The sequence below is a fragment of the Propithecus coquereli genome, unplaced genomic scaffold (assembly GCF_000956105.1).
Source record: "Propithecus coquereli isolate 6110/MARCELLA unplaced genomic scaffold, Pcoq_1.0 Scaffold59, whole genome shotgun sequence".
Taxonomy (NCBI): Eukaryota; Metazoa; Chordata; class Mammalia; order Primates; family Indriidae; genus Propithecus; species Propithecus coquereli.
In genome coordinates, this window is record NW_012151840.1 from 3,992,582 (window position 1) to 4,019,484 (window position 26,903).

The 26,903-nt window shown below is 54.7% G+C and overlaps 4 protein-coding genes across 5 annotated transcripts; all 4 read left to right on the forward strand.

The window, feature by feature from the left end:
• Nucleotides 1-10,426: 10,426 nt before the first annotated feature.
• On the forward strand, nt 10,427-11,751 carry S100A3 (S100 calcium binding protein A3). Its single transcript, XM_012658809.1, has 3 exons — nt 10,427-10,439; nt 10,982-11,127; nt 11,587-11,751. Exons 2-3 carry the CDS (start codon nt 10,987-10,989, stop codon nt 11,749-11,751), a joined length of 306 nt encoding a protein of 101 aa, XP_012514263.1. The 5' UTR covers nt 10,427-10,439; nt 10,982-10,986.
• Nucleotides 11,752-13,292: 1,541 nt separating this feature from the next.
• S100A4 (S100 calcium binding protein A4) lies at nt 13,293-15,496 on the forward strand. The gene is made up of 3 exons (XM_012658810.1): nt 13,293-13,340; nt 14,272-14,427; nt 15,210-15,496. Exons 2-3 carry the CDS (start codon nt 14,287-14,289, stop codon nt 15,372-15,374), a joined length of 306 nt encoding a protein of 101 aa, XP_012514264.1. The 5' UTR covers nt 13,293-13,340; nt 14,272-14,286; the 3' UTR covers nt 15,375-15,496.
• A 3,376-nt stretch (nt 15,497-18,872) lies between these two features.
• S100A5 (S100 calcium binding protein A5) lies at nt 18,873-20,851 on the forward strand. The gene is made up of 2 exons (XM_012658811.1): nt 18,873-19,010; nt 20,711-20,851. The coding sequence occupies exons 1-2, from the start codon at nt 18,873-18,875 to the stop codon at nt 20,849-20,851; spliced, it is 279 nt and encodes a 92-aa protein (XP_012514265.1).
• Nucleotides 20,852-22,118: 1,267 nt separating this feature from the next.
• Nucleotides 22,119-23,572, forward strand: S100A6 (S100 calcium binding protein A6). Of its 2 annotated transcripts, XM_012658812.1 has the most exons (3): nt 22,119-22,201; nt 22,826-22,984; nt 23,338-23,572. In XM_012658812.1, the coding sequence occupies exons 2-3, from the start codon at nt 22,847-22,849 to the stop codon at nt 23,470-23,472; spliced, it is 273 nt and encodes a 90-aa protein (XP_012514266.1). In that variant the 5' UTR covers nt 22,119-22,201; nt 22,826-22,846; the 3' UTR covers nt 23,473-23,572. The 2 variants fall into 2 exon arrangements, with proteins under 2 accessions (XP_012514266.1, XP_012514267.1); XM_012658813.1 differs by lacking the exon at nt 22,119-22,201 and having other exon boundaries at nt 22,825-22,984.
• The last annotated feature ends 3,331 nt before the right edge of the window (nt 23,573-26,903 follow it).

Here is a 26,903-nt window from a genome sequence, read left to right on the forward strand (position 1 = left end):
TAGTAGAGACGGGGTCTCGCTCTTGCTCAGGCTGGTCTCGAACTCCTGAGCTCAAACAATCCGCCCGCCTCGGCCTCCCAGAATGCTAGGATTACAGGCGTGAGCCACTGCGCCCGGCCTAAATAAAGATATTAAAAAATAACAGCTACCATCACTATCATTTCATGAAAAGAGAAAATCTCAATTCCAATAAAGAGGGAAGGGTATAACCCGGGAATGAAGGGCTGACCTTAACATTTATTACCGTGAGCAGCGAGTTGTACTAGGATCTACTCAAGGGACATGAATAATAAGTCACCACCACAAAGCTTCATTTTAAGGACTCCTTGTCAGATTACAGGCCACAGGCAGTGCTATGGTTTGAATGTGTCCACCAAAGTTCATGTGTTGGAAATTTGATTCCCAAAGTGCCAGTATTAAGAGGTGGGACTTTGAAGAGGTGATTAGGCCATGAGGGCTCTGCCCTCATGAGTGGATTAATGCCATTATAGTGGGACTGGGTTCCTCATAAAAGGATGAGTTGCCCCCACCCTGCCCCTTCCTCTTTGTCCTTCTGTCATGGATGATGCAGCAAGAAGGCCCTCACCAGATGCAGCCCCTCAGTCTTGGACTTCCCAGCCTCCAGAATCGTGAGCCAATAAAATTGTGTTCATTACACATTACCCAGCCTGTGGTATTCTGTTATATTAATAGCAGTACAAAATGGACCAAGACAAGCAGTATACCTGTTTTTAGAAAAGCTGTATTTCTTTTTACATCTGCTTTCAGATTGGCTGGCTCTATTTTGAGTTCATTCCTTTCCTGTTGGTCTTTGCTAAAAGCTACTAGGAGCCAGCTCATGTCAAAATTGGAATATTTTCCCCTACCATTTCCCCTAAAACTGTAGCCTAGGTTGCCATATATTCTGCATCTTAAGGTACACAGGTGACAGTCTGACTAGATGATCTGCCGTTTCATAACAAGGGTCACCAGCTTTCCAGACTGAAAAGGTTAGGTCCTCCTATTTTATTCTTTCCTATCTTCATCCAATTCTACATTTTAGGTTCTTTTTCTTGATGCATCCTACTTCTAGTTACCAAATTCTCTATTAGTTTGGAATGTATTACAGAAAACCTGAATAGCGGTGGCTTAAATAAATTGATGTTCAAATGCCTTACACAACAGGAAGTCTGGCGTAGGCAGGTTCAGGTTTTGTTCAGTGACTCAGACTTGCTATGAGGGTTACCTTTTGCTGCACAACAAATCATCCCAACATGCTTAAAACAGAAATTTATTCTCTCTCATAGTTCTGCAGGTAGACTAGGCTTAGTTGCTTGTTCTCACTTGGGGTCCTCTCATGCAGTTGCAGATGGAAGTTGGGGCTGGAGTCATCTGAAAGTTCAGATTCACTCAGCATCTAAGGTAGCTCACTCAATATGCCTGGCAACATACTGGTCGTTAGCTGGGAGCTCAGCTGAAACTATCAGCTGGAGTGCCTACCCATGGCCTCTCTGTGTGGCTTGGGTTTCTCAGAGCATGGCAGCTGGGTTTTGAGAGGATATATCCCAAAGTGAACATGGCATAAGGCTTCTTAAGATTTTTTTTTTTTGAGACGGAGTCTTGCTCTGTTGCCCGGGCTAGAGTGCCGTGGCGTCAGCCTAGCTCACAGCAACCTCAGACTGCTGGGCTCAAGCAATCCTTCTGCCTCAGCCTCCCAAGCAGCTGGGACTACAGGCATGTGCCACCATGCCCAGCTAATTTTTATTATATATTTTTAGTTGTCCAATTAATTTCTTTCTATTTTTAGTAGAGACGGGGTCTCGCTGTTGCTCAGGCTGGTCTCGAACTCCTGACCTTGAGCAATCCACCTGCCTTGGCCTCCCAGAGTGCTAGGATTACAGGCATGAGCCACCGCACCCAGCCTGGCTTCTTAAGATTTATTTCAGAAATCCTAGGACATCATTCCGGCTGCATTCTATTGATCGAACAAGTCATTAAGGCTGGCCCAGATTCTAGGGGAGGGGAATTAGATATTTCTAAATATGAATATGCATAAAATTGATGGTGACCATCTTTGGACACTATATACCATAGTCTATCTTCTAGCAACCACAATTCACATCCCTCCCATATGTAAAGTACACTCACCTCCTTCCCACGACCCAGAGTCAAATCAGATCCAGATAGGAGTGAGGTTTCTCAGGGGCAGTTCCTCCAGTACAGCTCCACAGCAATGGTTCCTCTTGGCCTAAGGCCTGTGAAGAACATAAGTGTTCAAAGGCGAGACAAAGACAGATGACTGCAACAAATGCTCCTATTCAAAAGGGGGTGGTGGTGATTGGAGGCACAAAATGGACACTGATTGATAACAATTCTGAAATTGCAGTATGTACATGTAATCAGATTCTTGATCAGGGTTCAGTTCTGCTCTCTACACAGGGCTCTTCTTGGCTCTTGCCTCCACCCTATAGACTCTTGGCTTCAATTTCTGAGTTAACTCTTTCTTTTCCACAAAAAATGTCTGTGTTTGTAGCTAAGTAGGCTTCTCAGCCTGCTTCTTGCCCATAGGAAGTTAAAGACCCAAAAGATGTCTAAGAGCTCAAAACCTTGTTTTTTGTTTTGAGCTCTCTCTGTGCCTTTCAGTCCAAGATGATATAATTCCTTTAAAAATGTGGGCTTCCTGTGCATCAATTCATAATTCACTTAATTAGACAAAAGCCATACCTACAAATCTCTTCGAGATCGATCCCTCTCCACTTTAGACAGAGAGCCAGAGTGCTGTGAGTAAATGCCCTTGGGATTCTTAAAAGCCTTTTTGTCTGAAAGGGTCTAAGAGGCATACTTCTAAAATTATTAATCTGAGAAGATCTACGAAGTTTGCCTTTAAATTTTTTTGAGGTCTCATTAAAGGGTCTTACCTTTGACTTCATCTTTACCCTGAGACCCTTTTTACTGGCAGGGACCTGGATTTGATCTTTGCCCTGAGGCCATTTATTACTTTGAGAGCCTTTTGCTGGCTGGAAGGATTGTGCTGGGTCCTCTCTATTTCCTCTAAATTCTGCTAAAAAACTGAACAGTTCCTTCTTTAGTTCAGCTTTCTCTTCTCATATTTTATCATAGGCCGCCAGAAGAAGCCAATTGGCACTTTCACTTTTCTGCCTAAAAATCTCCTTGTCAGATCCATAAATTCGTTAGGTACCCTTTCTATTCTCATTAGGTGCCTTTCTATTTGCATTACGTACCCTTTCTATTTTCCATGTAACCACAGACAACAGTGTTGCCGGACATCCCACTACCACCTAATAGGGTCTCCTTTTCTCCAGCCTCCATTAGCAGTTCCTTCTGTCCTTCAGATCATTACCAACAACTTTGTTGAAGCCCTTCCAGCTTTCATCCATTGCCTGGTCCCAAAGCCAATGACACCTGTTTTGGTTTTTTGTAATAGCAGCATCCAACTCTCGTAGGTCTGTGATGAAAGATGCAAGGAGCCAGCTCGTGCTAGCTTTTGAAGCCTTTCCACCACTTCCTCTATCACTACACCTGTGCTTCCTTTTGGTCTACATCCCAAGATATATCGGGGAAGGTCCGACTAAATATCTTGTCATCTCACAATGAGGGTCCCGACTTTCCAGCCTGACATACTGGGTCCTTACCTCTCACTACCCTCCTTCTTCTACTTAGCCAATTCCACATTTTAGATTTTTTTTTACTTGAGGTCCATTTTAAGATAACAAATTCTCTACTAGTTAGGAGTTTATTCAGCTTTAAGTTACAGAAAACCCGACTAATGATAATGGCTTTAATTGTCTCACACAAGAAATCTGCAGTAGGCAGTTCAGGACTGGTTCAGGGTTCCCGAGGTGCCATCGGAGACCCGGTGTCTTTTCATTCTTTTGCTCTTTAATGTACATCACATACACTTTTATCCTCATGCATGTCGCTTCATGATCACAGTATAGCTGCCATACCTCCAGGTCTCACTGTTCATGTTCCAGGTTAGGAGACAGAGTGAGGGTGAGATGCAAAAAGCCTTTTCCCCAGGAGTCTTTGCCTTTTTATTATGGTAGAAGTGCCCTTCCCAGAGACTTCAATCTACATCTTTTTGACCTTAACTATGTAATATGGCTACTCCTAGCCGTAATTAAGTGTTTTTAACTGGGTATGTTGATACCTTGAAAGAAAAAAAAAGTTTTTGATAATAAAGAAAGAGGGGATGGACGGTGAACAAGTAATAGGCAGTATTTTCCTGAATTGTTTTCTTACTTTTCTTGCATCCTGGGAAACTCTGATGCTTGGGACCAACTTACAGCATAGCTCAGAGTTCCCCAGAGGTAGAAAGGGGCTGAGTGAGAAGGTGCAGGGACAGCTGCTTGCTCTCGCTTTCTGTCCTGCCTTGACTGTATGTCAGGGCTGGTCGGGCAAGGCTGGGCAGGCCCACAGGATAAATGCTCTCTTTTCATAGCAATAAAAAGAGAGAAGCCCATCTTCCTAATACCCTGTAGGAAAGGGAGCCAGTAAATATAGGTCAGGGAGTCATGATGATGGTAATTAACATTTCTCTAGCAGTTCCCAAAGCTCCTTTCGTGCACACTGTCATTTCGGCCTCATGGTAACCCGGACAGGAGCTATCATTAGGCCCTTTTTACAGATGAGGAAACTGAGAGGAAGCAGCATTCACGGAGCACTCCCTTAGGCCAGGCCCTCTGCTAGGCCTATGCGAGCATCATCTCGCTTAATCTTTGCAGCAATTGGATGAGGGATGTGCTATTAGTTCCTACACTTCACAGATGAGAAAATGAAGGCTGGTAGTTGCATTAGGACTTGACCCATGTCTGTGAGAAAAGTCCTCATCCCTGTGGGACACTGGGGTGGCAGTCTGGGCCTTCCTCCCCTTCCCACAGCCATCCCCAAAGACTTGGGCTTTGTGTAAGGTGAAGGGGACCCGGCCGAGCAGAGTCCAGACACTCCTGGTCTCCCCATCCTGAATCAACGGGGACCCAGGCCCACCCGCTGGTGGTCTGATTAGTGCAGACTGTTTTCTTTTGGGCCTTAGGCTCACACTGGGTCCCGGCTTCTTTGTGGGGTTCAATTCCAGGTTCTGGGACTGTTTGGCTGGTGGACTGGCCTCAGCTGGCTGCCTCTGGAGCTGCCCCCAACTGGGTGGGTTCCGAAGGGGGCTGATTTCCTTTCTTTCTGGGTATTTGACAAACTAGCAAACACCAGATTTTCCTAGCCAGTCCTAACAATCTTCTCTCATCCCACGCTTTCCTCCCAAATTTCTGTGCTGAGGCAGAGAGGAGGGTCTAGAAAGGTCTGTTGGCCAGGTTTTCTCCCACTTCCTCCGGAATTACTGCTGGAGGAGAGCCTCAGGGACACATACCTCACCTCCTGTCCTGTCCCACTGCCACTTTGGCCTTTGTTTTTTTTTGTCTCCCTCTGGCAGCCTATTTCCCTCCAAGACAAGGAAGACTGAAGGCAAAGGTGGGCTCTGAGACAAGGGAGTGACTAAAATAGGACCCCTATGTTTCTGTCTTTAAGTCACTGACTCACTGACTCGCTGTTTTCATCTGTGAAATGGGCACGATCAGTCATTGACTTGGCAGTCAAAAGAAATAGTAGGTCTAAGCTGCACAGGCTCTCCTTGTCCCACTTCAGATCCCCTTCCCATTCCCCTGCCCCAGTTCTGTAGCAAAGGCCTCCCTGGCTCAGCCCCAGCCCCAGCAGTCAAATGCCCCTTCCCACACCTCCCCCATATTTGGCTCAGATGATGAGAAAGGAGGTCAATTGTTTTCACAAGGTTCATTGGCCCCATGGAGCTATAGGGTTGGAGTTGCGATCACGATGTCCTGGGGCCCAGGCCCTTTTGGCACAAGCACACGGAATGTCCACATGCTTAGGACACTTCATCGTGTTTCTCCCTGAGGTGCAGAACCAGACACTGACCTTCAGAAAGGTGATGTGGTTCCCAGGGGCCTTGCTAAGGCGATGGTGGTGATAGAGGGAAACAGAGGAGGGAGAGGGAGTGGGGGGAGAGACAGTCAGTGCTGTAAGAAGTCCCGCCAGATCAGATAGCACCTGCTCTCACCCTTCATGCACCCGTATCCAGCTCCTGCGGGGAGAAAGCTTCCTGCCCTCCAAGTGGGTGCATTTCCCAGTGGTCAGCTCCACATTTGCAGCGGGGGAGCTCTGCAGGCGAGAGGCCAAGGCTACTGGGCTCAGCCCAAGGGTGGGAAATTGAGTGTGTGAACCGTGGAGGGTGAGAAGGGAGGAGGATCCTTCCGTTCCGGGCCTCGGAGGGGTGGTCCATGTGGTGTGCATTTGGAACCCCTGCAGAAAAGGGGATTCAGGGCAGGTGTGGGGGAAGAACTTGATGCCAATCGCTCCAAGAAGAGTTGGGGAAAACAAGGGAAGAGAAGTTACGGCTCTGCCTGCCCTCTGTGTGGAGGCCGGACCAAATGACCTGGTGAGGGGCGGCTGGTCCTCTCTGTCCCCTTCCCCCTCCCTGTGGCCTCCATTCAGAGCGTGTTTGCTGAGTCAGACCCAGAGACCTCTGCCCCGGCGCTGTCCACAGCAACAGCAAGTGATACAAAGCACTGCCACGTTGGATTCTGAGGGTAGGAATCTTCCAAACCCACGTGGAGGCAAGGAAATGAAGGCCCTGACAAAGTAGAGGACGTAACATGCTCGAGGTCCAGGGGCAAGAGAGGTAAGAGAGTGGGGCAAGAGAGTGGTGGAGCTTCGAGGTTCTTTTCACACCAGTCCTCCAGCCCCCAAGTGCCCGTACTAGACCCCTCGTCTCCCCCGCTGCCCCTCAGGCGTCGCCTCCCCGGCCCTCTCTGCAGTCTCAGTCTGGGTCTCTCCCAGTGGACCGAGGTGCCGGAGCCCAGGGAGGTGCGCCATCTGAGGAACGTCAGAGACGGCAGGCGGGGACACAGCTGGGGGCCAGGCTGCTGGGCTCTTCCCTGACCACACGTGTAAAGTACCCCACTCCCACCAGCATCATCTTTGTCTCCGCTCTGCTTTATTTATCTTCACAGCATTTATGTCATCAGTCTCTGAACATTTATTTGTTACTGTCTGTCTTCCCCGCTGGACTGTCATCTCCGCCGGGCAGAGACTTTATCTGTGTTGTTTGTGGCTATACCCCCCATGCCTGGTACAGGTGCCTCTAATATTTATGTGAACAATGAATGGCTCCTCTGTCTGCCATCAGTAGTTACGTGACCTTGGGTACATACGATTGGGTAACCTTAAGTTACCTGCCTCTTGGTTAGCATTTTTTCAAGCCCTTGCGACGTGCTGGGCACTGTTTATTTTATGAGCTTTGTATGTATTGACTCATCTAAGCCCCGCACATCCCTGTGAGGTAGTCGCTGTTACATCCTCCACCATGACAGAGGAGGAAAACGAAGCCCACAGAGGAGGGTGACCTGCTTACGGGAGGTGGCGGGTGGCAGGGCTGGGAAATCATGGGTGGGAATAAGCGCTTGACCCAGAGCTGAATTAATTGCTGGTGACTTCTCTGTGGGACCGATGTTCCCTGCCCCTGGCTCCCCATCATTCCTTGCCTATAAAGCAGGGCTAATCACAGCCCTTCCTTCCCTTCCCGCTCCACGGCTCACTCCTCTCCCCCACAGGGGCTGCGTCTTCCGGGGGATGATGGCACAGGCAGGGTTTGGGTGCTGGGGGCCGAGGTGTCATTGGCACTCTGGCTGTCTCCGTGGGCACTCTTCTTCACTGACCCGGGAGCCAACCTCCTCTTCCCACACTGTCTTCTGGGTCTGGGGTTCTCCTGTGAAATGGGGAGGGGGTCTGTCGGGCTCAGGGCTGACGGAGAGAATAGAGGAGAAATACGAAGGAATGTTCATTTCTGGCAATATGGTGGTCTGTACCTACTCCGGCTAAAAACAATAAATATTCTAGATAGAATTAAACCAATCTTTTTCAAAGCATGGAAGAGCTGATAAGGCAGTCAGGAACAAGCAGGTCAAAATCTTAAGTGAGGGCAGAATCCGGGAGTGAGCAGTGCGTGGGGTCGGGGGGGCCTCGTGTCCTGAGGACACTGACAAGCCAAGGCGAACCTGAGCTTTGGCTTTGATAGTCTGGGGAGGAGGGAGGACAGAAGCTGGAGCCCAGGGCTTACCCAAGGAGGGGACACAAGTGGGAGACCCTCCCATGATGCTGGGACCCCCAAAAGGCTACACACTTAAGCTAAAAGCCAGAGGACACCCCGCCCCAGCCCCCAGAGGATGCTGAACAGAGCCAGAGGGGTGAAGGAAAACAGCAGCTGAGGAACTCCAGCCACAGGCCAACTCTCTCGTGAATCTGTAGCCCAAATTCATTCACGTCGCATGGGGTGGAGGGGCAAGAAAACGCAAGCCCCGACTGCTGGAAGCACCCCTGGGAGGAGCACACCTTCCTCCTGTGCCTCAAAGTCTTCCCACAAGGCCGGCGCGGTGGCTCACGCCTATAATCCTAGCACTTTGGGAGGCCGAGGCGGGAGGATCGCTTGAGCTCAGGAGTTCGAGACCAGCCTGAGCGAGAGCAAGACCCCATCTCTACTAAAAATAGAGAAATTAGCTGGGCTTCATGGCGTGAGACTGTAGTCCCAGCTACTTGGAGCTACTTGGGAGGCTGAGGCAAGAGGAGTTTGAGGTTGCAGTGAGTTACGATGACACCACTGCACTCTACGCAGGGCAATAGAGCAAGACTCTGTCTCAAAAAAGACTTCCCACAGTAACTTCCCCCAGGTAAGCAAGCAGTTCATAGCCAAAGTGATTAAGCCCCAAAGTGATCTGCAGGCCAGGAAGGGAGGGTGTTACATCAGCTTCGGTCTTCTCATCTGTAAATGGGGGCTTAGCTAGATATTTATTCTCCAAGCTCCCCTCAGCATAGGGATTTTCTGGGGTACATCCTAAGCAAGGCTAAATGCGTCCCCACTTTGCATCCTGTGTACCTCTTTAGAGTGAAGAGATAGGGGGATGGATGTGATGGGTTAGCCCAGCCTGTCTCCTCCCACCACGCAGGAAGGACATGGGCAGGAGGCTGTCCCCAGTCCCCAACTCTGGGGATGTGCGGTGGGGAATGAATGGGGTGTGGTGTTTGAGTCCCAGGCTGGGCCTTTGATGTGTGTGTGATAGGTGGGTGGATGGGGCCCGAAGCAGGGGCCATGGAGGAAAGGAGGCAGGGGATTTGACCTACTTGGCCCCCTAATTGCTCCCTTCCTTCCTCAGGACGCTACAAATAGGCATGCCCTGTCTCTAGGCCCCCACAGCTGAGACGCCAACACCAGCGGTGAGTGCCAGCTGCTTGAGTCCTGCCCTAGGCTGGGTGTCAGGGCAGCTCAGGGGATCCCAACAGCCAGCCTGTCTCCTGACCCAGGGTCTGGCATGGGGGCAGAGAGATGACCCTGGCAGGGACTGACAGGGTAGGGAAGTCAGAATGGTGGATTCAGGGGTTCCCTTGCACAGCGAGGGGCTGTTGGGAAGTTTGGGCTGGGGGTGTGCGGAGCCAAGGTCTGGCCCTGGGGGGGAAGCAATGGGCTGGAATTTCTGGTGTTAGCCCTGGTTAGCTCCCTCATCCTCCTCCTTGTCTCCTTGCTTTGTTTCTGGGGTCTATTGAGACTGGCCAGGGCTGCGCAGGGAAGAGAGGATTCCCGGCAGTCTCCGGGCACGGTGCTTCTGAGACAGCAACAGTGGTGGCACCAGGCAGGCTGGCAGGAGCCCAGAAGGGCATACTGCACACCTCTGAGGTTCCTCATTCCCTGGGACAATGGCCCTTTCCTCTCCTGGGAACCTGGACACCTTGCTCCAATCCTGGCTGTCACAGACAATTAGACCCCAGGCGGTGCCTGGCACCCCAGCTCCCATTCCCCATTTCCCTGCGGCCACAACCACGCCAGCCGTTGGCTCCCAGCAGAGGTTCCAGCAGCAGGGAATCTTTGGGGAGAGAGTCTTGGCCCGGGTTGCCCTGTGTTGCAGGACTCCCAAGCCCTGCGGGAACCAGGAGTGAGTCACTGGGCTCACGTGGAAATGACGCTTGCCTTCCTGGCTGCCTGTGGGTTTTCCCAGGCTGGAAGCATCATCCCAGAAGGGTGGTGGAAGGGACAGTGGAATTGGGGGCAGGTGAACAATCCCAGGAGGGGCTTCCCCTCTAACAGAACAGGGTGCCCTATACAGAGCCTTCTATCTCAAAACCTGCAGGGGTCAGGAGGATGACCTCAGGCTGGGGCAGTCACAGGTTGGTAAATAACTGAGCTGGTTGACTCTCAAGAGACCATCTGGTTCAGGTCCCTGACCAGGCCTGGGAGGTTGGATTAGCCCCACTTCATAGATAAGGACCTGAGGCCCAGAGAGGGTACATGGCTCACTCAGGGTAGCACAGCTAGTGAGAAACAGAGGATCCCACAAGTTTTTCCTTGAGGTCCTTGCAGGTTCCCTGAGTTGGGGGCAAGTGGAAGGGTGAGGGGAGCGGTGGGGAAGAGGTGGGGGTACCTCTCAGACCCGACCCTCTCTGCAAACGCCTAGCTTCTCCAAGGGCCTGGGGGCAAGGGAGTGCCGGGCAAGGGTCTCCCTGTACAAGTTCCTACAGGGGAGGAGGCTTCTAGGCTGGGGGCTGCATCTCATGGGGTGGTGCAGACTGGGACTGAGTTGTTTTCGGGTGTTGGGGATAAGAAGAGGTGGGAGAGAGTCAGGGAGTCCTCAGGGAGCCCCACTTTGGGCGGAGCGGGTGGTGGTGGGGATGTTCTCTCCCTGAGGAGTTTATAGTGACGTTGGGGAAATGAGACCTCTATTGAGGAAAATGACGGGCACAGTCAGGAGACCAATTAGGAGGGACTGGTGTAGTCAGGGAGGGCTGCTCAGAGGAGGGAGGCCTGTGGGGCCTGAAGCCCAGTGGAGATCAAGTCAGGTCTGGGAACAGTCCCTGGGGAACACTGAGGGCACAGGTGAGTGGGGGGCTGGCCTGGGCCTTCGCTGTGAGTCAAACCCTTGTTCTGTGGCAGTGAGGATGGCCAACGACCTGGAGCAGGCAATAGCTTCCATCGTGAGCATCTTCCAGAAATATGCGCACCGCTCTGATGACAATCACACGCTCTGCCAGGCGGAGCTCAAAGAGCTGCTGCAGAAGGAGCTGCCCACCTGGACTCCGGTGAGCACCGGGGTGCCTGCCTCCCCGTGGGAGGCACTGCTTGACTCTGCAAAGACAGACCCGCATGAGCATAGGACAGCAAGAGGGGTGGAGGCTAGACTATGGGGAGTGGGTGGAAGGAAGGGAACAGTAGGAACCTCAGTTTCCTCATCTGTAAAATGGATGCCAATCATCACACCTGCTGCCTAACAGGGTTGTTAGGAGGATTGAGTGAGAGCACCATGAAGAATGCCTAACACATACTAGTCACTCAGTAGCAAATAATAGGTGCTCAATAAATGATCTGAGAAGGGGGATTTGGGAGGGGGATTGAAATGGGTGCATTATCAGACAGGTAGGCCCCCAGAAGGGTGTGGGCTGGGTGGGGTGGGTCCACCTAGGAGGGGGGTGGCGGTGGGTGAGGCTGTTCTGCCCTCTTCAACCTGCCCTTCCACCCCTCCCCACCCTGCCCTTGCACAGACCGAGTTTCGGGAGTGTGACTACAATAAATTCATGAGTGTTCTGGACACCAACAAGGACCAGGAGGTGGACTTCGTGGAGTACGTGCGCTCACTTGCCTGCCTGTGTGTCTACTGCCACGAGTACTTCAAGGACTGTCCCCCACGGCCCCCCTGCTCCCAGTAGTCTCTGCCCCCGAGGTGGTCCTGGGCACGTCTCCCAAGCTCTTCCTGCCCTCTCTCCTGTACCCCTTTCAGTGGGGACTGGCCCGGGTTCTCCCCGATCTGTTAACCCATTTGACCCACGAGGCCCAGAGATGTGCGGGATCTTCCCCAGGACGCCCAGCTAGCAAGGGCTAGAACAGCCCCAGCACACCCTCTGCGCCCTGCCCTGCACCCCCGCGGCGGCCTCCCTGCTGCCTCTCTGCTGTGGAGGGGAGGAGGTGGAATCTGCTTTGGGGCCATTGAGGCTCAGCGCAGCGTGCACAATGAGACCACGATGGGAAAGGGCTTATTTAACGCCTAATAAAAAACTGGTGTCAGCTTGGCTTGGTTTGGTTCTTCTCAGAGGACAGAGGACACGCCAGGGCTTGGGACAGAGTCCTGCTGAGATCTTTGCTCCTCTCTGGCCTTTTCCACTGGAGGAAGGAGGCTGAGGGCAGGAGCAGGGAGCTCCCCACTGGCCCCGAGGGCAGTTTCGGGCCCTGCAGAAACACAGTGGTCTCAAGGGTCCAGCGGGAGGGGGTGGGGCCAGCACAGGGACACCCATCCTCCCACCCAGAGGAGGCTGGAGGGCCTCTCTCTCTTGCTGACCCCACTGGGCTGTCAAGGAGGGTGGGAGGGCCGCCTGAGGTTCCCGGGGGGCTGAAACTCAGTCCTCGTGACCTGATGTTCTCAGAAGAGGGTGGGGCCGTGGGGGTGGGTGGGTGTTTGTTCCCTGCCCCGGGCTGTGGGAGCCCAGAGAGCAGCACTAATAGGATTAGGGTGTCTGAGGTGTTTGCTCCCAGCCAGGGAGGGGTGCCCTGTGTAGAGGGGAAGGGGATACCATGAGGCAGACCCCGTCCCTGAAACTGCAGCCCCCTGAGGGCCTTAACCCCCTAGTTCCAGCCTCACTCAATCCCGAGTTCACACCCACACTGAGAGGTTAACCCTGCTCCTGACTTCCCATTTCCGCCTTTCCCCTCTACCTACCCCCCAGCCTAGCGCCCTCTCTGCACCTTCCACCCGTCCCTGAGCCCCCACTCCTCACGCCCACTTGCCCACTCCGGGTGCTAGTCTGTCTCCCCCTGACTGCCCAGCCCCCACCCGGCCTTGCTCTTTGGGGAGCACTGAGGCTCCCTTCCCCTGTTCCCGGGCGGCCACATTTCCAGGGCAGTTTCCCACCCGTCACCCACCCGACTACATCTCCTTTCCCAGCTGCCTGGTGGGACTACTTCCTCCCTGTCCCCCACACCCCAGGCACAGGCTGCCGCTTCCTCCAGCTCCCTAAAACTCAGGCTGAGCTGTGCACACTGGGAGGTGCCCACTGGGGCTCACCCACTGCCCATCCGGCCTGCGGGGGGTTGGGGGGACAGAAAGCCCGGTCACCAGGCTGGGCTGGTAGAGGGGACTGTGGCACTTCTAACATCAGCCCACAGCAGGAGGGCAGTGTGTGCTCTCCCCCATCCTCTTCCAGGGGCAGGGCCTGGCTGGGGTATAAATAGGTCAGAGCGCTGTGCTTGCCCCACTCTTCCTCTCTTCAACTTCTCTCCTCGGTGCTCCCTCTCTCTTGGCCTGGTGAGTTGTGTTGGCCCGACTGGCACACAAGGGGTGTCGGCGGCCGAGGCTGGGGCAGGAGAAGGGGAGGCTGGTGGGGGCCAGATGTGCTAAATGGATCCAGATGTGAGAGTCTGATGTGGAGGCTCTGGGGTGGGGTCTGTGTGTGTGTGTGTGTGTGCACATGTGTGCATGTGAGAGAGAGAAAAACAAAAGAGTGAGGAAGTGGCTGAATTCGAGCTCTCCCAGTGCTTCTGAGATGCTCAGGCTTGCCCGAGGCGTTGCTGTAGTGTGTGTTGGTGTGTATGTGCCCCGTGGGCATGCACACTGGTTGGGTTTGCTGGCTTGTACAAGCCTGTGTGTGCACACTCAAGTGCAGGAAGCAAAGCGAAGGTAGCAGGCGACTGTAGGCTTTTGTCTGGTAGTGCCCCGTGAGCCTCTGCCCTGCACCCAGCAGCCGAGCCCAAGAGAGCTTGGAGTCCCCACCTTCCCCTTGCACCCCTGCCTCTGCCACCTCACCCTGCCCCGCCCTACCCCAGGCACCAGGCAGCTGTTTTTTTCCGCTGCAGGCCCCTGGGCAGGCCTCCAGCAGCTGCTCCCAGTGCTGGGATGGAGAAGAATGGGCTGGGCGGGGCAGCCGTGGCTGGGCCGTGGGAGTGGAGGGACTGAGCAGTGGAAAAACGCTGTGGAGGCGAGGCCTGAGCGAGGCCCTGGAAGCTTGCTCCGGAATCTCCAGAGCCTGTGCAGCAGGCCCTGCAGATGTTTGCTGCCAGAGGGAAACACGCGTCTCCCGCCGTGCACAGGAGCTGAGCCCCACGTCTCTGGGCTCCCCCGAGGCTGGGAGCAGAGTCTCGCCAAATACTCCTTGAGGAGTGGGAGTGTAGTGGGGCATTCCGAACATGCTGCTCAGGGGTGGTGTAGATAAGGGTGTCTCTGTGCCTTCTGCCCCCAGATCCGGACTGCTGCCATGGCATCTCCCCTGGAGAAGTCCCTGGATGTGATGGTGTCGACCTTCCACAAGTACTCGGGCAAAGAGGGTGACAAGTACAAGCTCAACAAGTCAGAGCTAAAGGAGCTGCTAACCCGGGAGCTGCCCAGCTTCTTGGGGGTGAGCGGTGCTGCCTGGAGTGTGCTCCACGTGGGGCATTTCCCAGAGAGGAGGGCAAGGCCCCGGGAGGCAGCAGTCTTCGCAGAGCATTAGCTGCAGCTGGCATCTGTCACTGGGGTGGGGAATGGGGGCAGAGCGCTTGCTCTGGCTGCCTGGGGTAGAAACACAGTGAACACCACCACTCGCTTACTGGCCCCCAGCAGCAAAAGCGCTGGGAATGGGCGGGTAGTTTGCAGGCCAGACACTCTGCCAGGTGCTTTGCACAACTTAACTGAATGAAAAACTAAGCTCAGGGTGCTAAGTAACTTCCCAAGGTCATGTACAAAACCCTGACCTGGACCAGGATGGTCTGACTCTTGCTATCACTCCAACAATGGATGATGTTTGAATTTCTATTTGGCTTGTGGATGTGAAGACACAGTTATGGAGACATTCACACATCTATAGACTTTCTTCCCAGACAGCAAAGGCTTACATTCATGTCGAACGTTCAAGTTTCCATATTGCTTTCATGACTATTATCTAATTGGATTATTAGAACGACCTTGGGTGAAGATGTGGTCCCATCATTTTTTAGGTGCACCAGGTATTCAGACTTCGTCATCCAAGGAGCACCCTTCTCCGCCCTTGCTCAGCCCTGAGGGTTGGAGTTCCAAAGCTTGGCCTCCCAAAGCAGTGGCTATAAGCCTTCTCGAGCTCTGGTCTGGAGGTAGACACCTGGTCTAGTCTTGGCTCTACCCTCTGGGCTTCTGTTTTCTATCTGTATCCTTTTCTCCCTCCAGAAAAGGACAGACGAAGCTGCGTTCCAGAAGCTGATGAGCAACTTGGACAGCAACAGGGACAACGAAGTGGACTTCCAGGAGTACTGTGTCTTCCTGTCCTGCATCGCCATGATGTGCAACGAATTCTTCGAAGATTGCCCAGATAAGCAGCCCCGGAAGAAATGAAAGCTCCTCAGATGCGGTTGGGGCGTCTGCCAGCTGGGGTCTTCCCTGCTGGCAGTGGGCACAGTGCCTCAGGCACGTGCACGATGCTGAGCAAGTTCAATAAAGTCTCTTAGAAGCTATGAGGCTGGTGGTCTGAGGCACTCTGGGGTTGTGGGTTGTGGGCTGAGGGCTATGTCGTGGGTGGTGGTGGGGCGTGCTGGGCCTGGAGCTGCAGTTTTGTGGAAAGCGGACTGGTGAAGGGTGGGGAGGAATGTGGGGTGACTGTGTGTGTGTGTGCATGTGTGTGTGGGCACGCACACACTCACGAGATAGAGTTGACTCTGAGTAGTGCCGAAGGCAGGGAAAGTGACCCCCAGAGGCTTGGAAGGCCTCAGCTGTGGGATCTCAGCCAGCCCACTCATCCTGCCCACCTCACTCCAACTTGCCTCTGGCAGGATCTTGAACTGAGGCTGGGATGGGATTGGAGGTCACATCTGCTCCTGGCTGGCGTCTGGAATGGAGTTTGGGTGTCCTGGGAGCATGTTGGAGGGAAGAGAACAGGGCTGAGACAGCGAGGGACGGGGAGGAAGGCTGGCGCTCAGTCCTGACATTTATAGTCCCAGCCCTGTCCTGCCGCCCCCTTCCGGATCACTGGCTTGGAGAAGAATTAATCCTTTCCTGTCCATGTTCAGACCAGGGAGGGCGACACGGAGGGACACTGGGCTGTTAGTAGCAGCGTGAGGATACAGTCATGCTGTAACCCACTGGCTCTGTCACCAAAGTCCCTGGGATGAGACTGTCCTCAGTTAGCAATCACACTTTCTCAGAGAAGGACCAGCGACCTCAGAAGGGATGAGTGGGGGCCAGTGGCTGGGGTGGAAGCAAGGGAGACCGGGCGGGGGTGATCATAATTTTGGAGACAAAATTCCAGACATATGACCTGAGGAAGGAAATCGAGATTCCCCCAGAAAACATGAGGCTTGACATTGCTTGCCCTTAGGGTAGGTTAGAGGCAAGTGGCTCCGGGGTGCAGTGGGTGGGTTGACATTAGACTCCAAGGCCATGCCTGGTGACACAGGACCTTTGAGGAAGAGGTGTGGAGAGGGCAGGGCCAGAGGCTGAGGGTTTGGCCCCCCTGACCTCTCACGCTTCCCCTTTCCTCTCATGGCACTGTGCTTTCTCTCAGGGGAGGAGTGGGGTAGGGAACACACATGTTCCCTCAGAGTCTGACTATGGAGACTCTGGTCGAATTCTGATTCAGGAACAAGTTCACCTCCCTGCCCCAATCACTCTGCCCACCTTCCCTGGCAGGGCCTGTCCTGGGCCTCCCCTGGGCATCACTCTCCACTTTGGAAACTCCTGCTGCTTAGCAACCAGTGCCAGCTGCCTCTCTGGCCTCCCCAGCTGGGGGGTGGAGGCGAACAGGGCAGCAGGGGGACCTGGGCAGGCTGGGTGGGACTGCACAGTGGTAGGCACTAAGCCCCTGACTCAGTTCTCTTCTCACATTGGACTGGGTGGTGGTAGAACAACGTCCGAGTGTGTCCTGGGATATGGGCAACTCTCCTGACCCCTACGCTACCCGTGACCGCACCTGAACCTGGGCGCCTCCCCAGTCCTCACCCTCTACCCCACCACTGGGCCATAGTCCTCCCCTGGCTCCCCTCTCCTGAGTCCTCTCCCCTGTGGCCCCTCCCCAATCCTGACTCAGTCCTGCCTGCCAAGAGTCTCCCACAAGTCCTTCCCCTGAAGGCCGTGGGGCTTACAAGAAAGCATTCATTCAAAAGCACTTTCAAAGCCTTCAGTTCCATACTAGCTGATGACCTTGATCATGCCCTAGGCAGGGAATATCTTCCCCCACAGATCCCCATCTCTGGGTGTGTCTTCCCTTCTCTTGCAGTGGGTGGCAAGGTGGGTGAGGGAGTCCCAATGTGGCGGGTGCCCTGGACATGGGGAGATGCCCTGTGTTGGGTCCACACCTCTTAGATTTTCTCTCCAGGACAGCCTGCCTTCCCCTCTTCTGCCTATTGTTCTGCCAGATTTCAGACTGTGAGTTCTGATTTCTGGTTGCAAGATGGGGCTTTTGGGACTGAAGACGTGTGCCATGGTGAGCTCACTGTGTCCCCTGCCCCATCTGTAAACAAGGAAGGTGAGGTAGGGAGAGGGGTTTTCTCCCTAGCTCCATCCCAGGAGGCTCTGACCTGGGCGTCTGGAGTCCCTGACCCGGGCGTCTGGAGTCCCTGACCCTTTCTCATTGGCCCTCCCTCTCCCTGGGTTTCCTGGGGACTGGGAGTGAGGGAATAAAGGCAGAGAGCAGCGGGAGGGAGGCTGCGTCTGCTGCCTGGGTTCTGAGCTTGCTTCCACCCTGGTGAGTCCCTCCTTCTGATCCCCCTGTTCATCTATCTGGTGGGCCACACTGGGTGATGAGGGTGACAAGTGGTGGTGACCTCCCCCGAGGAAGGCCTGGCCCCACAAGTGGGCAAGTACTCAGAGAGGAGAGGACAGAGTATTGGGAATTGTGGCTGTCAGAGCTTCCTGAGAAGTGGCCCTGGGGTGGAGGTGGGGATCAGAACCGCCAGGATGCCCCTGCAGACACCCAGAGGCCCTTGTGGCCCTGGCTGAGTTTCCCTGAGGTGGGAGAAGCTGAGGTTTTTGGGTAGTGGGAGGTGAATGACACGTCCAGTTCAAGAATCGTAGGGTGGGCTCTGGGCTGGAGGGGAGGACCCTCTGCAGAATTTATCTGCAACCCTCAAGTTCCATGGGTGTTTCCTCTTTCTCTACGGGGGAAGTGGTTTTCATGTCTGAGTCACCGAGCCTGCCTCTTCCCTTGGGTGGGAGTGGCCCAAGCCCTGGACCCAGGCTTCAGCATGATCCTGGGTTTTCAGTAGGCCTTGCTCCCCTCCTGCCTCCTGGCCAGTCTCTGCGTGTGTTCTCTGGGCCGGAGGCTGGAGACCAGCTGGGCAAGCCTGATCACCCCTCTGCTGCTTCCTGCTGACACCTTACCTTCCAGTTCCAGCCCAGCCCCCTCTGACCCCTGGACTCTCTCTTTGCCCTGTCCCCCACTTTAATAATGGGACACTTCTTGATATCAGGTGATTCAGGCACTGGGGCAGAGGAAGGCGACTAAGGTGGGAACTGCCTCTGCAAAACTAGTGCCCAAGCTGGATGGGGCAAAAAGAAAATCCTGACCCTTCATCTGCTCCACCACCTGCCACCAGTTCTTTTGGGGAGGTCATCTTGTCACTGCTCTGCCCCAGGCCCCTTATCAACGTCTCCTAAGCAGAAGACTCTGCAGTCTCCTCTCACGGCACTGGCTGCTCCAGAGTTGCCTCCGGTCTCATCATCCCCCAGCCTGATCCACGTGGGTCCTGTGGTTGGTGGTCTCCGCATGAGTTCCAGTCTTCGGTCCTTTGAGGGAGGGGCCTTGGGAGTGGGCTAGTGGTGGTGGGGGTGGTGGCGGAAGGTCTGGCTTCCTGAGGAGAGCGCTCTTCCTCTTGTCTGCCTCCAGACCTGCACACCGTGATGGAGACTCTTCTCGAGAAGGCGCTGACCACTATGGTCACTACTTTCCACAAGTATTCGGGGAGAGAGGGTAGCAAACTGACCCTGAGTAGGAAGGAACTTAAGGAACTGATCAAGAACGAGTTGTGTCTTGGGGAGGTAGGTGACTGCTCCCTCACCCTCCACCCCAGAGTCTGAATGCTCCTTGTGGGGGACAGACTTGCCCTCAGGGTACTCTAGCCCAAGCCAGGACAGGAAGGCCAAAGGGTATGGACTGAGACCGAAGGAAGAGAGTGGACATTTTGGGCCAATCGAACTCTCGCCCTCTCTGCTGGGGGACGAGTTAGGGTCTCCCTGGGAAAGAGGAAGGGCTGAGTCTGGAGGGTGGACTGTGGCGTGTGAGGGCTTAGAGGGAGAGATCAAGGAGCCTTTGGTGGGGGCAGGCTCCGGCAGCAGGGGATGGTGAAGGCACCCAGGGTGTCCAGGCCGAGCTGTGCACAACTCAAGGGTGGGGACCCTGCCTGGTTCTCCCCTGTGCACCCGGCATGGCCAGGGCTCCCAGCAGGTGTTGACACCTGAACTAAGAGGTTAATTTGTGAACACAGGGTAGCAAGGCAACAACTGATTCGCCTAGGTGGAGATGGTGGGAGGGAGGTGACTGACACAGGGGAAGGCCCATGAGGTGGATACTATAATATGTGTATCTTTACAGTTAAAAAAACTGAGGTCCAGATACATAAAATAACTTGTCCAAGGACACCAGCTAGTGAGAAGCTGGGAGAATTCCAGCCCAGGGCTGTGAATCCTTTAAAGTTCATCCTGGGGGGCCTATCACATCCTGAACCCCGGTAGGCCTCCCCAGAGAGAAGGTCCTGAGAGTGTGCCCGCATGGGCAGGGGAATGAAGCAGGTGTGTGTGTCCCCAGGCCTGCCCTCTGGCCTTCCTGCCAGGCTGTCTGCATCCTGGAGTTAACGAGGGCAGAGGGAGGGGCCGCAGGTCCAGAAGGGGTTAATTACAGGGGGACAGAGGCCCAGGAGAGGGCCTGGCTATAACAGGAGCGCAGACTGGGGACTAGGATCACGTCACAGGGAGGCAGTTTCCATCTCCGTGTGTCCCGACAACCTGTCTCCTGTGAAAACTCGGAGCTGAGGGCAATGAAGAGGGGAGGGCAGGATCAGCCTGTCTGCATTTTCTTCCTGTTCCACCCCAAGGACCCTGTCTCCATCCTCCTGGGGGTGGGGCAGGTTGGGAGGGCAGAGGACCAGACAGAGAGCACCACTGGGTGCCAGGCCCTTCTCTCAACACAGCTCTCCTAGAGGGGGAGGGACGCAGTGGCTTCTCAGCGCCAATGCACTGTTCTCACGGAGAGACGTGCTGTCTGTCCACGAGACACCCACACCTGCTTCACCCTGCCCTGGCTTGGGCTAGAGTTCATTCTCAACTGGCCCCTATGATGGGGACCCAGTAAGTCGGAGACTCAGATAATGCTCAGTCCACATAACCACCAAGCTGCTTTAATTAGGTGGTGGTATGAAATCTAGGCTCTTATTTCTCTGGGCGGGCAGGGTGTTGAGGAGAAGGGGGGCTAGGCTAGTGTTCCTGTTGTAATTTATTTAGATTCAGGAGTCAGGTCATTGAGCCCACACCTGGGGCCAAGCCTTTTGCTGGGTGTGGGCTGGGGGCAGGCTCTGGGGGTGGAGACACTCATAGTGTCCTGACTCAGCTGGGGATCACCCCGAGGCTGTGTGTGTGTGTGTGTGTGTGTGTGTGTGTGTGTGTGTGTGTGTGTGAGACCCTGCAATGCTGGGGCAGGGCTGGGAGGGGTTCCTGAGCTGTCTCTCCTTGGGCCCCACCAGAAGATGAAGGAGAGCAGCATCGACGACCTGATGAAGAGCCTGGACAAAAACAGCGACCAAGAGATCGACTTCAAGGAGTACTCAGTGTTCCTGACCACGCTGTGCATGGCCTACAACGACTTCTTCCTGGAGGACAACAAGTGACTGGGGCTCCCCGCTGTCCTCATCATCAGCCCCTTGCCCCTGACCTGTGCAGCGCCTCTCCAGACCCTCTTTGGCCCCACCTGCCTATCCCTCCCACATGGACCCTTCCAGCCAAGGAAATAAAGATTTTCCATTCCTGGTGTTGGGGGCCTGGTTTTGAAGATGTCTTGTCCACCCTGGCTGGGGTGGGGGCTTCTCCGTGAGTGGGCTGAGACAGCCTCTGGGTGTTAGTGTCCCAGGCTCCTATCCCACTTCCTGTCCTTCAGCATGGATGGTCACTGAGCTGTGCTGGCTTAGTTTTGCCCTCCTGGAAAATGGGAAGTTGGGCCTGGCTTCTGCTCGCCTCCCAGGAACTCTGCAAAGATGCAGAGAAAGCTAAGAGGGAAAGTGCTTTGAGAGTGAGGACCCTGGGAAGGATTGGGGGTGGCTCCTGAGGGCAGTGATGGGCACCGGGTCCTGGCTCATAGGGGGCCATCCTGGCAGCCCCAGTAAGAAGGGGGACTCTGACCCCCTCAGCCCCTTTCCCTCTCCTCCACTTCCCCTCTGCTGCACCCCCTCATCATCTCTGGGGCCAATACTTTCTTCTCTCCCCACTTCCCTCTAGCAAAATCTTTTCCCAGGGGAGGATCCGAAGGACTTTTCACTCAAGGGTAACTAACTAGTGATGCCTACAGGGCCTGGCTCCGTGTGGACGCATTAATGGGCAAGGTGCTCTAAAGGTGGAATTTCGGGCAGGGCAGACCACAAGGGAGTGGGGGTGTCGGCAGAAACTTGTTGGTGGGGGATGGGCGCTCCAGGTGGCCTTTAAATCGTAACTTGTAGACCACTGGCAGCTCCCCCTTCCTCACCTGGGGTTGGCCCTGAACACCCCCTGCAGGGCACCAACCTCCTGTGAGGTTTTCGCCCCTCCCCCACATGGACGCTGCATTTCAGGGACACATTCATGCTCTGGCAGGCAGATGGCAGAGGAGGAAGCAGGAGTGACTGCCGGCTGCCATCCTCTTCCTCTTCCAAACCTTCGCGCCGTGTCACGTGTCACAAGGAGCAACCTGATCTATGGAGATTAGGGGAAATTCGACGTCGCCGGGCTTGCAGTGGGCTGCACCAGGCTGCCCCATCCCGTGCTAACTCAGAGCAGCCCCGGGGCAGGAGACACGGAAAGTTGGAGGGGACACCGGGTGTGTGTGCTGTGCAAGCGGGCGCGGGGCGGGGCGCGGGCGCGCGGGGCGGGGCGCGGCCCGGGAGGGAGGGGTGGGCTCCCGCCTCCGGCCGCGGCTGCTATAAAGCCGCCGGACTGCGACACAGCCCATCCCTTGACTGCTCCCTTCGCCCTTCATTGCCTCCTTTTTGGTAAGTTCTCGCCAGGACGGCCCTCGGGCTGGGAGTCCAGCCACCCCCTGCCCCGGCCCAGCAGTGGTGGGTTCCGTGGGCGGGGGTCGGCGCCTGCATCCAGACCGGGCCGTCCGAGGAGCTCTCGGGCTGGAGGGAGAGTCTGGAGCGGCCCGGCTGTGCCAGGCAGGCCCCGGGCTAAGGAATCCTGACGGGGCGGCTCCCCGAGTGTGCTCTTTTGGGGTGCTAGAGGGTGTGCCCTGGGCGCGTCATTGCCACAGTGTGTGGCCCAGCGAGGTTGTGCTTAAGGCTGTGTGTGCAGCCTCTATCCTCCTGCCTTGCCCAGTCACACTCCCTAACCTCTCCTGGAACCCCGGGAGGACAGTTCCCAGCTGTGCCCAAAGCTGCTGCCCCTATTTGCTTCTTAGAATCCTTAAACTACCTCTTCTGTCTTGGCCGCCGCCGGCTCGCTCCCTCCCCTCAAACCCTGGGCTGTCTACTGATGCCACTGTGTGTGGCCTGAGACTGTATGGTCTGGGCAGGGAAGTCAAAAGGAGCGGGGGTGGAGGTGACAGGGCTCCTGGGTGTGTGGGTGAGTGAGGAGTCCTTGCTGCCCATGGCACTGAGCAGCTCCTCTGCATCCAGCTCCGAGCCCCACCCTCAGCCATGGCATGCCCCCTGGATCAGGCGATCGGCCTCCTGGTGGCCATCTTCCACAAGTACTCCGGCAGGGAGGGTGACAAGAGCACGCTGAGCAAGAAGGAGCTGAAGGAGCTGATCCAGAAGGAGCTCACCATTGGCTCGGTGAGTGGCCTCCTTTCCAGGCCCCCTCTTCCCACCTCTCGTCCTTTAGAAGCAGGAACAGGACAGGGCGGGCGCCAGGGCCTCTGACTCCCACCTCCACAATCTGAGGCCCTGGTCCACGCCATGCTAAGCTGGTAGAGCCACTTCCTCCTGGGGTGGGGATGTTCTCAGCCTGGCAGTCACTCCCCCTGAGTGAGGGACAGGAGCTGAGAAGTAATGCCAAGGTGGACACAGATCCTTGATGACAAGTGAGCACAGAGCCACTTGTAAGAGAGAAGGCTGCCTGGGACGGGAAGGGAGAGAACCCAGGGTTCTCAACACCACTGAGTCTGGCTTTCCCCTTCTAACACTAGAAGCTGCAGGATGCTGAAATTGCAAGGCTGATGGACGACCTGGACCGGAACAAAGACCAGGAGGTGAACTTTCAGGAGTATGTCACCTTCCTGGGGGCCTTGGCTTTAATCTACAATGAAGCCCTCAAGGGCTGAAAATAAATTGGGAAGATGGAGACACCCTCTATGGGCCTGTCTGAGTCAAATCCAGGGGTGGGTAATTGCACAATAAATATTTTTTTTTTGGTCAAATCTACCCTTGTGTCCTGGCTTCTGAATGATTTCTGATTCCTTGGCTTAGTGCTGCACCAGCCATCAGATTCGCTCACAGTCAACCTCTGAGAATGACTCATTGACTCACCAGGCCAGCGGACCCGCCTTGACAAGGCCACTGCCAGCTCATAAGCTGCCTTTACGTGAATTAGAAAAGATGCCCCCTTGGCAAAGCCACCTTAAGGAAAGGCTTGAGTGGTCTCCAGTAGAGAAGGTTCTTGGAGATGGGAACGGTGCCTGGGCCAGGCTGTGATGGGTTTGGAGTCCCTAGAGGTGGGGCAGAGATAGTCCTGGCAGGCCCCCGGGAGATGTGTTTTGCTCCGGGTGTGGTGAGAGGGGCCTTGGGGTGGGGCCAGTCCACTTTCTCACCACCGTGGAGTGGGCAGAGAGGACCCACCTGAGATGCCCGAGACCTGGTCTGGGGAGTTTTCTCAGACCAATGACGAGTGTATGACTGAGCTCACTGTGGCTGCCCACGTCCCAGCTGGAGGTCAGGGAGACACACTTTAGGAGGCTGCCCCTGCGTTCAGGGACAGGGTCCTTTTTGGGGGTGGGGGGTGGTGGCCTGAGGAGGGGGCAGCTGAAGAAACACATGAACCTTGGGGAAGGCTGAGGGTCCCCGGGGCTGGGCCAAACACAGCTTCAAGTCTTTCAGTCAATATTGACCCAGCCTGTCCCTGAAGTTTCAGCAGAATGAATCACCCAGTTATGCCCAAGCCTGGCCCTCAGCCCCCACAGAGATGATTAATCGTCTGCATTATTGTCCATTGTTTGCATTAGTGTTTTCAGGCAGGAGGGGTGGGGGAAAGGGATAAGGGTGATGGGGCATTTGCCACAAAATTCCTCCCCTCTAGGGCTAGTCCAAGCTGGGCAAATTCCTCTCTAGGTCCTGGGGGAGAAGATCTCGGCCTCAGATGGAGACCACATCCTTCCTCCCCTCTTACCACTTCCCCCGGGGGGCCCAGCTTTGTGGAATTAAGTTGTCTTCTGTCTCCATTGGTTGGGGATTGGTAAACAGCTAGGAGCTGCACCTTGTTGGAGCCCTTCCTTCTCTGCTTGACTCCTCTTCTCTGGAGGGAGTAGAAGTCGCACTCTTGGCAGCACGAAGCGACCCAGGGGCCTAGCTCCCCCTCTGCACAGCTCTGTCCAAGCCTTGCCTCAGGACCAGGAAGATTCAGCTCGCTCTGGAAAAATACCCTGTCCTCGGCCTCGCCCTCCGCCGCCTCGCCCCGCCCTCCGCCGCCTCGCCCCGCCCTCCGCCGCCTCGCCCCGCCCTCCGCCGCCTCGCCCCGCCCTTCTCCGCCGGCGCCCACCGCCGCCGCCAATGGCCAACAATTGGGGCGCGGAGCGAGCGCCCTCGTGTGGGCAGAGAGCAGACCGCTGCGAGAAGAGTCGGGTTGGTTTTCTTTTTCTTTCTTTTCTTTCTTTTTTTTGGAGAAAGAGTGTGGCTGTGTTACCCGGGGCTAGAGTGCCTTGGCGTTAGCCTAGCTCACAGCAACCTCAAACTCCTGGGCTCAAGCGATCCTCCTGCCTCAGCCTCCCGAGTAGCTGGGACTACAGGCATGCGCCACCATGCCCAGCTAATTTTTTCTATATATTTTTAGTTGTCCAGCTAATTTCTTTCTATTTGGGGTCTCGCTCTTGCTCAGGCTGATCTCGAACTCCTGATCTCGAGCAATCCTCCCTCCTCGGTCTCCCAGAGTGCTATGGGTTGGTTTTCCTGCGTCCCTGGGAAGAGCAAACAGTGGTGGGGCTGGGGCTTAGGACCACAGCGCTGGCCATGAGGCTGCCCTTCCTATGAAGAGGAAGACAGGGCTTGGGCGCCCAGGGAAGGCGAGGATAGGGGGATCTTTTGGCTTCCAGCAATTAACCCCAAAATAAAGCAGCTCAACTTCATCTGTGACACACCTACATGAGCAACTCAGTGAGGAAACGGCTGTTTGCAAAGACGAACCTGAACCTTGCCGCTCCGCTTTCCAACCTTCAGAGGCTAGAAGACCTACAAATCAGTGCTGTCTTAGGAGAGGGAGGGGAGCAGTTTCAGGGCCTTGGAGACTCTGCTGCGGGGAGGGGCTGCTCAGGCAAGGCCAACAGCCTGCATTTCTGGGGAGCTCTGGTGGGTGGGCAGAGCGAGGGGTTGAGAGGACTCAGCAAAGGTGCACAGTCCACCTGCCGAATAAACAGGCGTGTCCTTTAGCTTCTGCTTCTCCACGGTGGAGGAGGGGATCAGGAACATGGATTTAAAGAATAGCAAATCTTTTGCTTGTTTTGGGGGTATACTTTTTAAGTTTTTTTGTTTCGTTTTGTTTTGTTTTTTACAGGAAATGGGAGGAAAGCAGCATTTACAGTGGAATCTGGTGGGTGCAGCAGTCAAAGGATAGAATTGGGTGTGGAGAGGTGCACAGACTGGTCATTTTTATTGTTAATACTGCGACCAATTTAAAGTTGGAATTGAAGCCTTTCAGCTCACTGTTAAGCATGGTCTGGGTTTACAGGAGAGGACGAAGTTCAGATGTGAGCTGAGGACTTCACACCTGGTCCCCTTGCTTCTCTAAGGTTGGGCAGTGGGTGTGGCTCTGCGTCTCCCCACTTCCTTTGGTTGAGGTCCCCAGCATAATCGACATTCATCCTGCCATCTATAATCGTTACTCTTCCACCTGTGAAGGTGAAACAGCAGCAGCACAGCCTGTCCTGTTTCTGTAAGCTGGGGCAGGCCCCAGGTAAGGGGGTTGAGGACTGAGTCACAGGATGTAGCTCTCTGTTCTCTGCCAAGCAAATCTGAAATTGTCAAGAATAATGCCACCATGTTACATTTGTATAGCACTTTTGTTTTTACAAGGCACTATCATGTCCATTGTCTCTTGTCTTCGGAGGATTTATGTGTAGTCTGTATTATCAACTCCATTCCACAAGCGAGAAGACTGAATTACAGGGAAGTCAGGGCCTCTGCTCAGGTTAAACTGTAAGTTAAGAAGGAGCTTCGAGCAAAACCATGTGCTCCTGATCCTGGGCCAGCTCATTAGTGCTTATCTCATCATGACATACTCGGCCATCTCTTCTTCTTCATCTTTTTCTCTTAAATGTTTTAATTAGATATTGGAAATATACAAAACTGTTTATAAACTACATCTAAGATAATAAGAATGACACAAAACCCACCTAGTTTAAGAAATGAACATTACCTTTTTTTTTTATTTCAGCATATTATGGGGGTACAGATGTTTAGGTTACGTATGCTGCCCTTGCCCCCCCCCAAGTCCGAGCTCCAAGCGTGTCCATCCCCCAGATGGTGTGCATCGCACTCTTTGTGTATA

Excerpts from the sequence above, each read along its gene's own strand:
- S100A5 (XM_012658811.1), top strand. The coding sequence starts at position 18,873 with ATGGAGACTCTTCTCGAGAAGGCGCTGACCACTATGGTCACTACTTTC. Across the intron at positions 19,011-20,710 it reads ACGAGTTGTGTCTTGGGGAG|ATGAAGGAGAGCAGCATCGA; the intron begins GTAGGTGACTGC and ends CCCCACCAGAAG.
- S100A6 (XM_012658812.1), top strand. The coding sequence starts at position 22,847 with ATGGCATGCCCCCTGGATCAGGCGATCGGCCTCCTGGTGGCCATCTTC. Across the intron at positions 22,985-23,337 it reads AGGAGCTCACCATTGGCTCG|AAGCTGCAGGATGCTGAAAT; the intron begins GTGAGTGGCCTC and ends TTCTAACACTAG.
- S100A3 (XM_012658809.1), top strand. The coding sequence starts at position 10,987 with ATGGCCAACGACCTGGAGCAGGCAATAGCTTCCATCGTGAGCATCTTC. Across the intron at positions 11,128-11,586 it reads AGCTGCCCACCTGGACTCCG|ACCGAGTTTCGGGAGTGTGA; the intron begins GTGAGCACCGGG and ends GCCCTTGCACAG.
- S100A4 (XM_012658810.1), top strand. The coding sequence starts at position 14,287 with ATGGCATCTCCCCTGGAGAAGTCCCTGGATGTGATGGTGTCGACCTTC. Across the intron at positions 14,428-15,209 it reads AGCTGCCCAGCTTCTTGGGG|AAAAGGACAGACGAAGCTGC; the intron begins GTGAGCGGTGCT and ends TTCTCCCTCCAG.